Source organism: Eucyclogobius newberryi, unplaced genomic scaffold (assembly GCF_026437365.1).
Source record: "Eucyclogobius newberryi isolate DKJ021-1_F unplaced genomic scaffold, fEucNew1.0.hap1 SCAF_3, whole genome shotgun sequence".
NCBI lineage: Eukaryota > Metazoa > Chordata > Actinopteri > Gobiiformes > Gobiidae > Eucyclogobius > Eucyclogobius newberryi.
This window is the reverse complement of record NW_027315945.1, coordinates 10,873,900-10,886,956: the sequence shown is the minus strand read 5'-3', so window position 1 is coordinate 10,886,956 and position 13,057 is coordinate 10,873,900. Positions and strand designations below refer to the sequence as shown.

General features: G+C 39.1%; 1 protein-coding gene across 1 annotated transcript; it reads left to right on the top strand.

Annotated features, from left to right (window-relative positions):
* Window positions 1–1,926: 1,926 nt before the first annotated feature.
* On the top strand, window positions 1,927–5,078 carry dnajc28 (DnaJ (Hsp40) homolog, subfamily C, member 28). The gene is made up of 2 exons (XM_072461079.1): window positions 1,927–2,007; window positions 3,185–5,078. Exon 2 carries the CDS (start codon window positions 3,198–3,200, stop codon window positions 4,347–4,349), a length of 1,152 nt encoding a protein of 383 aa, XP_072317180.1. The 5' UTR covers window positions 1,927–2,007; window positions 3,185–3,197; the 3' UTR covers window positions 4,350–5,078.
* Window positions 5,079–13,057: the final 7,979 nt, after the last annotated feature.

Here is a 13,057-nt window from a genome sequence, read left to right as displayed (position 1 = left end):
GATAAAACATAAAAAACATTAGAAACATTAATAACCAAAATCATAACCATATAGGGCCTATATGGTTATGATTTTGGTTAATGATGTTATGAATATTTTCGTCAAAAATCAAGGATTCTTTTCAATAGCTCCTAAGTTAGCAAACCTAGATAGTAAATGCTAAGTGATTATAGTAGTTTGAGTCTCCAGGTATCACGCACACCTTTTACTTTTTCAAATTAACCCTTTTTTCGTCAAAAATCAAGGATTCTTTTCAATAGCTCAAAGTCAGCTGACCTAGAAAGTCAAACCCATGTTATTATAATAGTAGGCGAAATAAGAACAAAATAGGGACAAAACAGGAACAAAACAGGAACAAAACGGGACGGCAAAATAGGCACAATACAGGATCAGAACAGAGCAGGAACAAAAAAAAAGAAGCCAAGAAGGAACAAAACAGCAGAGGGGGGCGTACCCAAGCCGCTGCGGACCACCACAGGAGACCTGCAATATTACCAGTGGAATTACTACATTCAATCGAAACTGATCTAAATAAATTCACGGCACATACCGGGCATGGTTGACGGAGTAGCGCATGATACTTCCTTAGCTGCTCAATGGGATCGCTCCACACCACAGGCTGCGTCCAAACTGAGTGGACCAGCGCACGCAACGTTGGCCAGCTGTTTCCTTGACCGTTTATCAGTCAGTTCAGCAACTCTACGGTGTTTGCTAACTGCTAAAAGAATCCTTGATTTTTGGCGAAAAATATTCCTTAAAATTCAAAAAGGGTTAAATTGAAAAAGTAAAAGGTGTGCGTGATACTTGGAGACTCAAACTACGATAATCACTTAGCGTTTACTATCCAGGCTATCTGATTTAGGAGCTATTGAAAAGAATCCTTGAGTTTTTGTCGAAAAATATTCTTTAAAAATCTACAAAGGGTTAAATTGAAAAAGTAAAAGCTGTGCGTTGTACCTGGAGACCCAAACTACTATAATCACTTAGCATTTACTATCTAGGTTTGCTAACTTAGGAGCCATTGAAAAGAATCCTTGTTTTTTGACAAAAAATATTCTTTAAAAATCTACAAAGGGTTAATTTTTTAGCCCAAAAGGACTATGGCATCTAGGATTAGCAACTTGGATTCATGCTTTTTTTTAAATATAAATACGTTTGATATTTTTTAAGATAACACATTTTTAAACAAACGGTACTTTAGAGACGGTCCCTAACTGGCGCACCAAGCGGCACTTCAGCGCACAGCTCCCCGCGTTGAGCTACTGCAGGCGGGGCACACTCAGAGGAAGCTCCCGCTCTAGTTGCGGAGGCGAATGTCCAACGTCCAACGTGAAACTACCTTCACTGCGGTCAGCATCTGTTATATGATGGGGCAGCACTGGCATTTTTTTCTTTTCTTTTTTTGGCTTTTAGCATTTGATGTATTTGCAACAATCTCGTATTTCACATTTGTTCTCAGGAATTGACAAGAACCTTTGGGTTCAGTCAGGAAGTGTTTTTGTTTTTGCTTTAAACATTAGTTGGTGTAGATGTAATCCAAACAGTTCTGAAATGGGAAGACAGAATCTGTTTGAAAACATTTCCAACGACCAAATCACCTCTGAAGGCATCAATGTGTCCAGTCCGCCTCATTAATAGGTGTTTTGACTGTTTATTTAATACTATGAACATGACAAAGTAAAAGGATATGGTCTTTTTCATGTAATAACAGCAGCCTTCTCTTAAGGTTAAGTTCAGACCTGAGCGTTTGCACTGTAGATCTTACGTTCTTACATTTATACTCTCTTCCTTTAGCAGATGTGCGCAGCCACAAGGTAAGATATTTTGAGTTAGTTGGAGATAACCATGATTATTATGCTTTGAGTGACTGTTCTCGCTCCCGTCACAAAGAAACACTAGAGGGCAGTATAACCCCAGAAGATATGAAACACTTCCTGTGCCAAACCAAAACATCCGGTCTCCTCCGTTATGAGAGCCCCGTCCTCCGCCTCTCATGTATTAAAACAGGTTTGTATTCTTCAGTGTTTTTTACCTAATATTAATAGTTAGTTGGGTAGATTTGGGCTTGGAGCAAGTTTAGTTCAGTCTCTAGGTTGACTCCAGCAGCTTGCGTACAAATCAACCTAAAACATAAACCCTAAAATCCAGAATTAAGGTAAAAAGTGAAATGGAACATAACATAATGTCTTGCCTTTTTTTTCAATTATAATTTCGAGGGTAAAAAAAACATATTTTTGTCATAGATCTGCTGAATAACCTAAATTTTTAACCTGGATATTCAAAATAGTTAGCTTTTTGCTCTGAGTCAGTTAAATAATAGATAATGTCTTGGTCCACTTATGTACACAATACAGTACATTACAATAGCTGACAAAAAGGCTATGCTGTTTACAGAGCAGTATGTTTTTCTCTTAACTGCCTAATTTTAATGTATTTTCACATTTGTTTTCTGCTGTGCATATTATACAACCATATAAAGTTTTTATTTTGAGCTGAAAATTGCAGCTACTGCATATTCTGTTCTAATTATGAAATTGCGCTTGCTAAAATGTTCTTTTTAAATGTGCACTATGTAACTTTTTTCTGGTAGAAGCTAGTGTCTGCCACCTGCTTGTGATGTTATAGCTCTTATAGATAGTCCGGAACGTTCCACGATATAGCATTAAACTTATCTAATCTCCATGTTTCTCTTGGTCTAAAATTGAAGGAATACATCGCTGTGTTGATCACGCAATTTCTGCTTCAAACTGCACGGCGTCAGTGAGAGAAACAGAAAAACAGTGGAATTTTTCCTTCTTTAATCAGTGAAAAATGAATGCATACCAAACGGTGCAACATTAAAGTTGTTTTAATCCAATGCCTTTTTACAATACAGTCAATGGTTTTTACAATACATTATAATGCAACTGATGTGAAAGTATTTTAAGTACTTTAATTGGCCCATTACAAAATGTTTTAATGCATTTATTCAGTATTCTGTAACTAAGTACATCTTCAAAGTATTCTTCCCATAAGGATGCATTATTTCTAGGTATTTTTGATGAATAAAAAAAGTGCAAGATGGGTACGTTTAATGCCATACTGTGGAAAATTCCCCAAAACTTCTAGAAAAACACTAGAAAAGTCACATAGTGCACCTTTAAAGTAATATTTTCTTCATGTTTTCTTTTGTTAATCTTCACAGAGGTGTGCCAGCGATGACATGCACTGTCCACCTCTTGCTCCCTCACCTGAACATCTGCCATGGCCGATTCTTGCTCATCTCAGCTCAACATTTGGTGCTCTTCCGGTGGTTCAGTGCTGGCCCGCAGATCAGCCGCAGCCTACAGGAGAGCTATAGACTCCTGGAGCTGCCTGAGCAGGCTCAGAGCAGCCCTGCCCAGGTCAAAGAAGCCTACATCCGCCTGGCCAAGCTGTATCACCCTGACGCCGGCTCTCCCACTGCTGACCCGGTGCTGTTCTCTAGAGTGGAAGAGGCATATCGCTCTGTACTGGCACATCAGGGCAAGAAACAGAGCCCTCTTAATGGAACAGAGGAGGAGGAGGAGAACTCAAGGGGTGTCTCTCTTCCATATCGACACTACCTCAGCTATGAAGGGCTGGGATCGGGAACGCCAAGTCAGAGGGAACGCCAGTACAGGCAGATCCGCGCGGACCGAGCGTCTGATGAGGTGCTAAACTACCGGCAAAAAGAGCACGAAAAGGCGGCTGCGGAGGAGGGCGCACTGGTGGAGCGGGACATGTGTCAGCGCAGTCGGAAAATCAAAATCACCCAAGCAGTGGAAAGGCTTGTAGAAGATCTTATTCAAGAATCAATGGCCCGCGGGGACTTTAGGAACTTAAGTGGAGCTGGAAAACCACTCAACAAATTTCAGCACAATCCGTTTGCCGACCCCATGACACATAACCTCAACCGCATCCTCATTGACAATGGTTACCAGCCCTCGTGGGTGGTCACGCAAAAAGATATCCGTGAAATGTCGACCGGTGTACGTAATAGGTTGTTAGAAGCTCGGACAAGGTTTGGCGACTCTATGACTTGTCAGGAAAAGAAGGCTTGGGAGGACCTGTGTGTGTCTGTGGCAGAGGATGTGGGAAAGCTGAATAAACTGGTGGATAACTACAATCTGATAGTTCCTATGATCAAGATGCAAATGGTGCACTTTAGTTTGTCCCGAGAGGTTGAGAGGGCGGAGAAATCGGCTCGACAGCAAAGACTAGAGCTGCAGGAGAAGAAGGGACAGGACCGAGAGAGGAGAATAGAAGAGAGGAAAAGAGCCAATGCTCAGAATAAGCCCAAAACTACAAAACCAGGGCTAATTAAATGGATGCGGAGTTTTCTCAAATGACTTCATTCCTTTGTTGGTACAAAAGCCTTTATTTTAACAATGATAAAATACAAAGATAAAACCCTGGACAGTTCCCTCTCCGTCCGTGTGACCCGGGACATTCTTTAGTATCTCCCATGGCTGAGCTATGGCCTATAGAGCTGGATGGCGAGCAGCTGTCTCTTCTCCTCGGCACCAGCGACTCGTAATCCTCCCGGTTCCCATCACCTCTATTTGAGCTGCCAGTTTGTCCATCTGTTCATCTGAGGACAGCTCTGCGCTCTCTGGTGTTTCCTCTCGTCTTGTGTTCAGCGTCACTCCGCTCGGCCTCTTCAGAAGTCGAACCAAGCTCTTCCTCCTCCTCCGCCTCAAAAGCAATCCAGAGAAATGTTCTCCTAAATTCCTTGTCGTCCTGGTCAGGCAACAGCAACCAGCAAAAACGGGCAGAAGCGGGCAGAGACCCGTTCAGATTCTTTTGGGCAGGTTTTGGGGTTGACTCTCCTAACACAAGAAACAATTCATTGAAATCCTTCCCATTTTGAGCCATCTCTTCCTCCACTTCACTCTCATAATAATAATGGCTCTGAATGGGACTACGAATGGAAATGAGCTGTCCCATTCAAACTAGCGTTTGAACCACAAAGTACAAGAATGTATTAAAAACATGTATATTATGTGGATATTCAAACATGTTTTAGAAGTAAAGTGAATGAGTAATTAAATCTCCATTTGCACAATATTAAATAAAAGTAGATTACACCTGAACATTGTGATATATTTTGTGACTCAGTGTAAGCATTAACACCTGTTTCAAATGTATTGTGTGGTAACAAACCACTATGATCAGAGCGGATAAGCAGTCAAATACTAGCACGTTTCCTAACATTAGAGTACGTTTAATGGCAGTCACAAAGAAGCTCAACAGAAATGGCTTTATAACAAATACACATTTGTCTCATACATGTAGAAGTAACTACAGTCAAGCTCAGTCCTTTGTGATGAGTAAAGGCACTGAACTGTGTTGTTTAATCTCAATAGAAACGCATGACAAACTGAATGGTGCACAACTGCACATTATTCAAGTCACAGCAGAGACACTTCACTTGGATAGGTATATCAGAAAACAATTCAAAAGTGCCAGATTTACAATTGATAAGTAAGTAAATAAGCAAAATATCCCCAAAAAACAAGGGAGATATTCAGGTTTTAAGACTCATTGAGGCAAAAGTGTCCACACATTTCAGCCAAAAAGTTGTGACCTCTGACCTCTGCTGACCAGTGGTCAGTGCTGCTGCTGTGCAGGGGAGCTGTCACCGTGTGTATACAACCACCACGGAGCCAGTCAGTGTTACGGATTCATGCATCTAACCACATCATATTATTTTCTAATATGTCAAAAAGTTATTGAAGGGGTTTCATTAAATGTTGATATTCCAAGTTATATATTAATTAATTCAGGAGGTAACAGTCATAGATCTTAACTTCCTAGGCATGTGTTTTCACAACCTTTCATACAGTTAGGGCAAGCAACAAGCATTTTGAATGAGGCCATGCAAATATTTCTGACCCGACGGCCCCCCGGGAGCAGATGCCTCGACTAGACAAGCAATATTACAGCCGCTAAAAACATACTCAGCATTAATCGATTTTCATGAGGTTTGTTGGATTAGATCTCAAATCTTCTGTAGTTTATGAGGGATTAATGCTGTAATATTCTTGTATTGTGTATAAGTTTATTCCCAAGCGGTAACCCCCTTAAGTACGGATAGTAGTAGGGACATAACAGGCGATTGTGCAGTTGACAATACATTACATCACCCTTTCTCAGAATAAAATAAGCTGTTTAAGAACAGTGAAAATTGCCATCCGTGTAACATACTTATTTAACATAGGACATTGACATCAAGCTCAAATTGTATTTGTACAAGTGTGTCAAGTTTATATTTTTTCTTTTGAACATCATTCTCCATTTTGATCCTCGTGGCTTGACATCATTGTCAGTTTTGAGATCCTATTTTGTGCTTTGTGCTAAAATGACCTGCTCAGTCTGTAACAGTGAATCGGCTTCAACTCATGTCACTCAGAAGTTGAACCGATTTAAATCTGTGACGGATTTGACCAAATGTGTGATGTTTTGTGTGTGAAGTTTTTTTCCATTTGTATTTAATGTAATTTTCCTTTAACTTTGTTAGTTTTTGTGTACTGGTCTTTTAAAGGGGAATTTGACAAGTTTGTGAGGTCAAACAAGGAAGTGTTTTTGTTCTAGACATTCTGAATTTCATTTAATCTAATAATTTGCAATTTTGAGACAAGTAAACCAAAAAAAACAACAACAGTCTAATGCAATGACAAATTAACTTTTACCTTCCCTAGTATTGAACACTCCAGACCTTCCACTTCTATTAATCTGAAACAGGTATTTTTTAAAGAATTTGACTATTTTTTACCAATCTTAATCAATTTGTTGATTAGCTTGTGAAAGATCCAGTTGGCAATTACCTCTAATAACTGACCACATTGAGAACAAGACTAGTTTAGAAATATAAACCTTTATTGGACCTCAATATGACAAGCCACAACTCTCTAAAAGATCTTGGGCCAGAGGACGGGAGTGTTCTTGACGTATAGTTCTGATAGGCCGGGTCCGATCCACACTTCTTTGCGGCCTGTTTCTCCAGCAGGGGCCCTCCGCTGAAGTAGTTTAGCAGGAACCACACAAACATGGACAAAACGACGCTTAAATACTGCTTTCTCTGCATCACTGACGACGCAGAGAGCCAGAGGCCAGACCACTGCAGAATCTCACCAAAAATAGTTGGGGGTGCCTGCTGTATTGAATGAACTAAGTATTAATGCAGTTTGGGAGGTTTATAGGTAGAGGAGAGCAGATGTGATAATGGGCCTGGGGAAACATCTAGTTCAAGCCCTAGAAGAATAGCAGTGGAATGTTGAAGCAGTTTATTTGTTAGGGTCCATGGCCTGTGGGATGCGCGCTTCTCCCTCCTTGTTTTCCTCTTGGTGGTCGCTGCTTCCTGCGCTCTTGAAAAAAGGAGGAGGGTTGCTGGGTGATCCACTGGAATCGCTGTCAAAAGGGAAGTCGCTGTCCAGGTTTGAGGTGTCGGTGCGTTCAGGTGCCATTAAGTGCTCGGAGCAGGTGCGGAGGATTCCACCGGTGCCGTTTGGTCCCAGTGCTTGATTGATTGCTCGGAGAGTCTTCGGTGTCGCGTTTGTATTTCTTCAGTTTGATGCTCAGCAGCTTTTCTTTGTATTTCTCCACAGTGTCTTTTATGGAATTGTCAATATAATGGGTATAATGTGTTACATTTCTCACGTAGTGTTTTTTTTTTGCTCGTCAATCTCTATTTTGACGGTTTTTGCCTCAGTCGCCACTTGTTCAATAATCAGAAGCATTAAATTAAGGGAGCACTGTATATCTTAGAAACGCAGCACCGAGTTAATAAGCTGTAATGCCTTTTATTCAAGTTGTGTTCAGCTGCCCAGGCACTTCAGAGGGAAAGCAGCAGGTACAGATCATCTTTTCTCTTGTAAGATGAATGATTTTGCACAAATGATCTTTCCCAAACCCAGAGGTAAGAGCTTCAAACTCATGCGTGTGAATATCAAAGCACGTGCCAAATTTAAATACACACTTCCTTAAATACACCAGTTCAAAACCTCTTTCAAATCAACCAAAGCATTATATTTTGACACACCTGTAATTTTAAAAGTAACATTTCTCTTACTGCTCCACATCACGGCTTGAGAAACAAAGCACAAAGTAATATCTAAGGACACAACTGTTGCATATAAATATAATACTGCTGCAGTGTGATGTCTTATTACTTACAGCCAAGGATGTCATAATGTCGGGTTTTAGTGTCACAATTATTGTGAGAAAAATCATCATGATTTAACGATTATTCACAATCATTACGGACTCACACACCGATAATTGGACTTTCTGAATGACAAAACAAAGTAAATGTGACCCAAAAAAAGTACTATAATTAGATTAGATGAGTAGAACCGGTCATTTATTTGCACTGTCCCGACCGAATAAAAATGAATTAAAAAAATGAATTTGAATTATAGATTGAATTAAAACCACATCATTTTGCTTCTAAAAGCCTATTATGTTTTAGTTTTTAGGATTATGTTGTGACCTGAATAATCATGATTATCAATTAACCCAGGCCTATTCAGAGTTTTCCGGAGGGCCAAGGCCTCTGGGCCGGAGGTGTACGACACACCACTGTAACAACATTTTGGGTTGCACAAAATATCCCCAACACTGTATCAATAACTGAATCCATTTTTGTGAGAAATAATATACAAAATGCTATATCAACATTGCGTTGCAAAATGCCCCCCAGGACTGAACCAGAATTACAATAGGACAAGACTAGTACCAATCTGGTCTGAACCGGGATTAACCCAGAATCAAAACCGGTCTGAAGCAGAATTAAACTAGGACTAAACCAATACCAAACCAGGTCTAAACTAGATTAAAACTAGACCCAGAATTAAACCAATTTATTCACATTTTTTACCTGGACCATGGGTTGTGAGCCAGATTAAATTGCTTGGAAGGCCTGATTTGGCCGAACGGCCTTGCCACCAGCTCTACTCACGACATTCTCGGTGTCGCTCTTGAATCTCCACTTCTGCTGGTCGGAGATGGCCTGACCGGTGAAACCCAGGCCCCAGACACTCCAGCCCACAGTCCCTCCAGCTCAGAGGCTCGTCTCGCCTTTCACTGTTCAGCATCAGAGTGGGCAGCAGCGTGAATATCCACACGGATCCTGGAGGAACAATAGTGGTTCCAGGCAGTCACGTGTTGATTACTGGCTGGTGTCTGATTGTCTTGATACAGAAGATATTAATATTGATATTCTCCCTTCTCCACTCACTGATCATAAAGCAATCCATCTCTCTATTAAATTATGTCCAAATACATTCCAAAACAAGAAGGTATACTGGATCCTGAACAGTCTCTTATTACTTTGATAAAGCCAAAATTGCAAATTGTTTTAATACAAACTGGGAACCACCATTCCCCTAACCTAACCCATTGCAAAATGTCTCAGAAAATGTAGTTCCGATTTAAATAAATCTAAGAGGGCTGAGGAGGATAAAATTATCAATGATATTATGATAATATCCAAAATAAGTGCAGCAGATCAATCAGATGATGGCAAAAATTTAATTGGCCTCTTTACAAAATAAACTAAACAATCTTTACAAAAATCGAGCTGAAGGTGCCTTTGTAAGATCTCGGCTAAAATGCTTAGAAGAAGGAGAAAGTAACTCTTCCTATTTTTTTTAATTAGAAAAACATCGTGCCAAATCAAATACACTACAACAATTAAACATAAATGGCCAAATAAACTCTGACCCTCCAATAATTGCCAAATGTGTTAGCTCTTTTTATAGTAAGCTATATGCTATGAGTAATACAACTGAAAACCCTAAGCCGTTTTGAAACTGTTTTGAAACCTTTTGAAAAACTGTTTGAAAAACTGATTCTCCTGTTACTGTTACTGAAATATTCACTTCTGTAGATAAATTTAAAAAAACAATAAATCTCCTGGCTCAGATGGATTAACGGGGGAATTTTATAAACAGTTTAGTGAATTTATTGCGCCCTTCTTAACAAGTATTTGTAGAAAGCTTTTGCCAAGGCACACTTCCTCCTACATTAAATCAAGGGGTGATCACCCTAATTCCAAAAACCCCAAAAATATACCCTAAAATATCCATATGTCTATTAAATAATGATTACAAAATGTTTATTTCAGTGTTTGCTCGGAGATCGAAATCTGTTTTGGACTCCATTATTGGCGAAACCCAATCTGAATTCATGCAAAATAGACACATTTCAAATGACATTCGGCTTGTACTTGATGTATTAGATTACTCACATTTAATATCTGATGAAAGTTTCATACTCTTCTTAGACTTTTATAAAGCCTTTGATTCTATTAATCATGACTTCATTTTCTGCTGCCTTCACACATTTGGTTTTGGCCCTTTCTTCTGCGATGCAATAAAATTGCTATACAATAATGCAAATTGTTCAGTAAAGCTAAAAAAATGGTACTTCTCCTCGATTTAGTATCGATAGAGGAATTCTGCAGGGTTGCCCAATTTTGCCATATTTATTCCTGTTAGCCACCCAAACCCTACATATCTGTAAACCAACTAAAAGGTATATCTGTTCTTGACAAAGACATTTTAATTAGTCAATTAGCTGAAGATACTACTCTTTTTCTGAGAGTAGTACCATCAGCCAAATCCCTTCTGCTTTAAACCTTGGAAAGGCTTTTTCTAATGTTTCAGGGCTTTACCTCAATATTAGAAAATGTGAGCTTCTCCCGCTCAAAAATTGTACTTTAGGATCTGTGACATTCCTGTTAAAGACAATATAACATATTTATAATTATTTCAAAAAATTAAATGGAGAGAAGTTCATCGAACTTAAGATAAGATAAGATATTCCTCTATTGTCCCACATGGGGAGATTTCATTGATGCAACGCAGGAAGATACAGAGGTAGATACAGAAGAAAAGAACAGATAATTTATAGGAAGTTTGAAAAACACTATCAGTAGAAGATCTCCTATAAACATAAACTCCCATAGACAAAACCTCCCATTACCCAACAAGGGATGGAGGGGGAAAATAACAAAGATAAAAATAAATAAATAAATACATAAATACCATTGCATGTGATCACGACAGTAATCCATTCCACACGACTTCAATCCATTAATCAAAAAGGCCAAAAAACGTTTTAATCTATGGCTCCAACGAGACTTGGGTTTTAAGGGCAGAGTGTTACTATCAAAGGCGGAGGGTATTTCTCGACTCACTTACTCTGCATCATCATTGTATATGGACAATCAGACACTTAAATCCAGAAAAATAGTATCCATTATCTGAGGAAATCTGTTATAATGAACTCATATGAAAATGGAGGACTGAACGTTCTCCTCATAACTTCTTTATCTGGAATAACAAATATATCTCATACAATAAAAAGTCCTTATTTTATCCTCATTGATTTGACAAGAAAATCCCACAGGTGGGTCAGTTCTTTGACAGTAATGGACATTTGCTGAGGTACAATGAGTTCAATCTTAAATAAAGTCTCGCTGTGACTGCTAAAGAATATACCATTGTATTTGATGCTGTGACCAAAGACATAAATGTTGTCAACTATTTAAGACCACTGTTTGTGACCGACATCGCTGTCGGAAAAGCATGTTTTACACCGATCCGTAAGAACAACAGAAGAATACGTGCTTTATTTCAACAAGATGTTGTCTCTGTGCCCGCCGCTATTTTTGACTGGAGAAACTTTGTCCCGGACATTATATGGAAAAAAGTATGGACTTTGAATCAACGTTTTTTTTGTAAACAATAAGATGAAAGATGTCTCTTCAAATTAATCCATAGAATTTACCCCACTAATCAATTTATGCTAAGATATATCAAACAATTGACCCCAACTGCACTTTTTGTAAAAAATACCCTGAAACAATTTTGGAATTGCACTATTTTTTAAACCTTTTGGAAAGACTGTTTATACGTCACATTGAATCCAACTTTAGATTCAAATTTGAACATATAATTTTTGGTTTTCATGACACAAAGGTGGACTATAGTAAGAAAATGGCAATTAATTAAATTCTTATATTTGGCAAATTCTGTTTTCATAAAAGTACATTTTCATCATCAGTATTCTTTTTCCCCCTGTTCTTATTAAACAAATCGAATCATATTTGCTCACCATTTCCAAAAGTTTAAACCAAAAAGCCACGTATGAAAATTGTACGTCTCTATCCCGCCCCTATTCTTGACAATTAAAAAAAAAAAAAAGAAGTTTACAGGGAAGTTATTGGGACGGAAGTTACAGAATCCAATATGGCGGCTATGCTACGCTACCTCCAGGGTTAGCAAAATCATGGCCCTCTGTCTTGAATTTCACTCTTATCTGGCGTATCCCAAGTTTCTGGCAAAGTTACGGTATATTGTTTTTTGTAAAAACCTTTTTTATTTTGCATAATATTTGTCCAATGATGTTTCGCACAAAGATTACAACATATTTTCTTTATATAGTGACATTACTGACCTTGAGTTAGTAATGAGGGATTACTCCAACTAAACTTATTACTCATAATACTGAATATTGAACATTAACAGAACTAAACCAGGACTAAACCAAAACTAGACCAGGGACTAGACCAGGACTAGACCAGGACTAGACCAGGACTAGACCAGGACTAGACCAGGACTAGGCCAGGACTAAATCAGGACTAAACCAAGACTAAACCAGCACTAAACCAGCACTAAACCAGGACTAAACCAAGACTAAACCAGCACTAAACCAGCACTAAACCAGGACTAAACCAAGACTAGACCAGGACTAGACCAGGACTATAGCAGGACTAGGCCAGGACTAAACACGGACTAAACCAGCACTAAATCAGGACTAAAACAAGACTAGACCAGGGACTAGACCAGGACTAGGCCAGGACAAAACCAAGACTAAACCAGCACTAAACCAGGACTAAACCAAGACTAGACCAGGACTAGACCAGGACTAGATCAGGACTAGACCAGGACTAAATCAGGACTAAACCAAGACTAAACCAGGACTAGACCAAGACTAGACCAGGACTAAACGTGGACTAGACCAGGGCTAAACGTGGACTAAAGGCGGACTA

Excerpts from the sequence above, each read along its gene's own strand:
- dnajc28 (XM_072461079.1), top strand. The coding sequence starts at position 3,198 with ATGACATGCACTGTCCACCTCTTGCTCCCTCACCTGAACATCTGCCAT.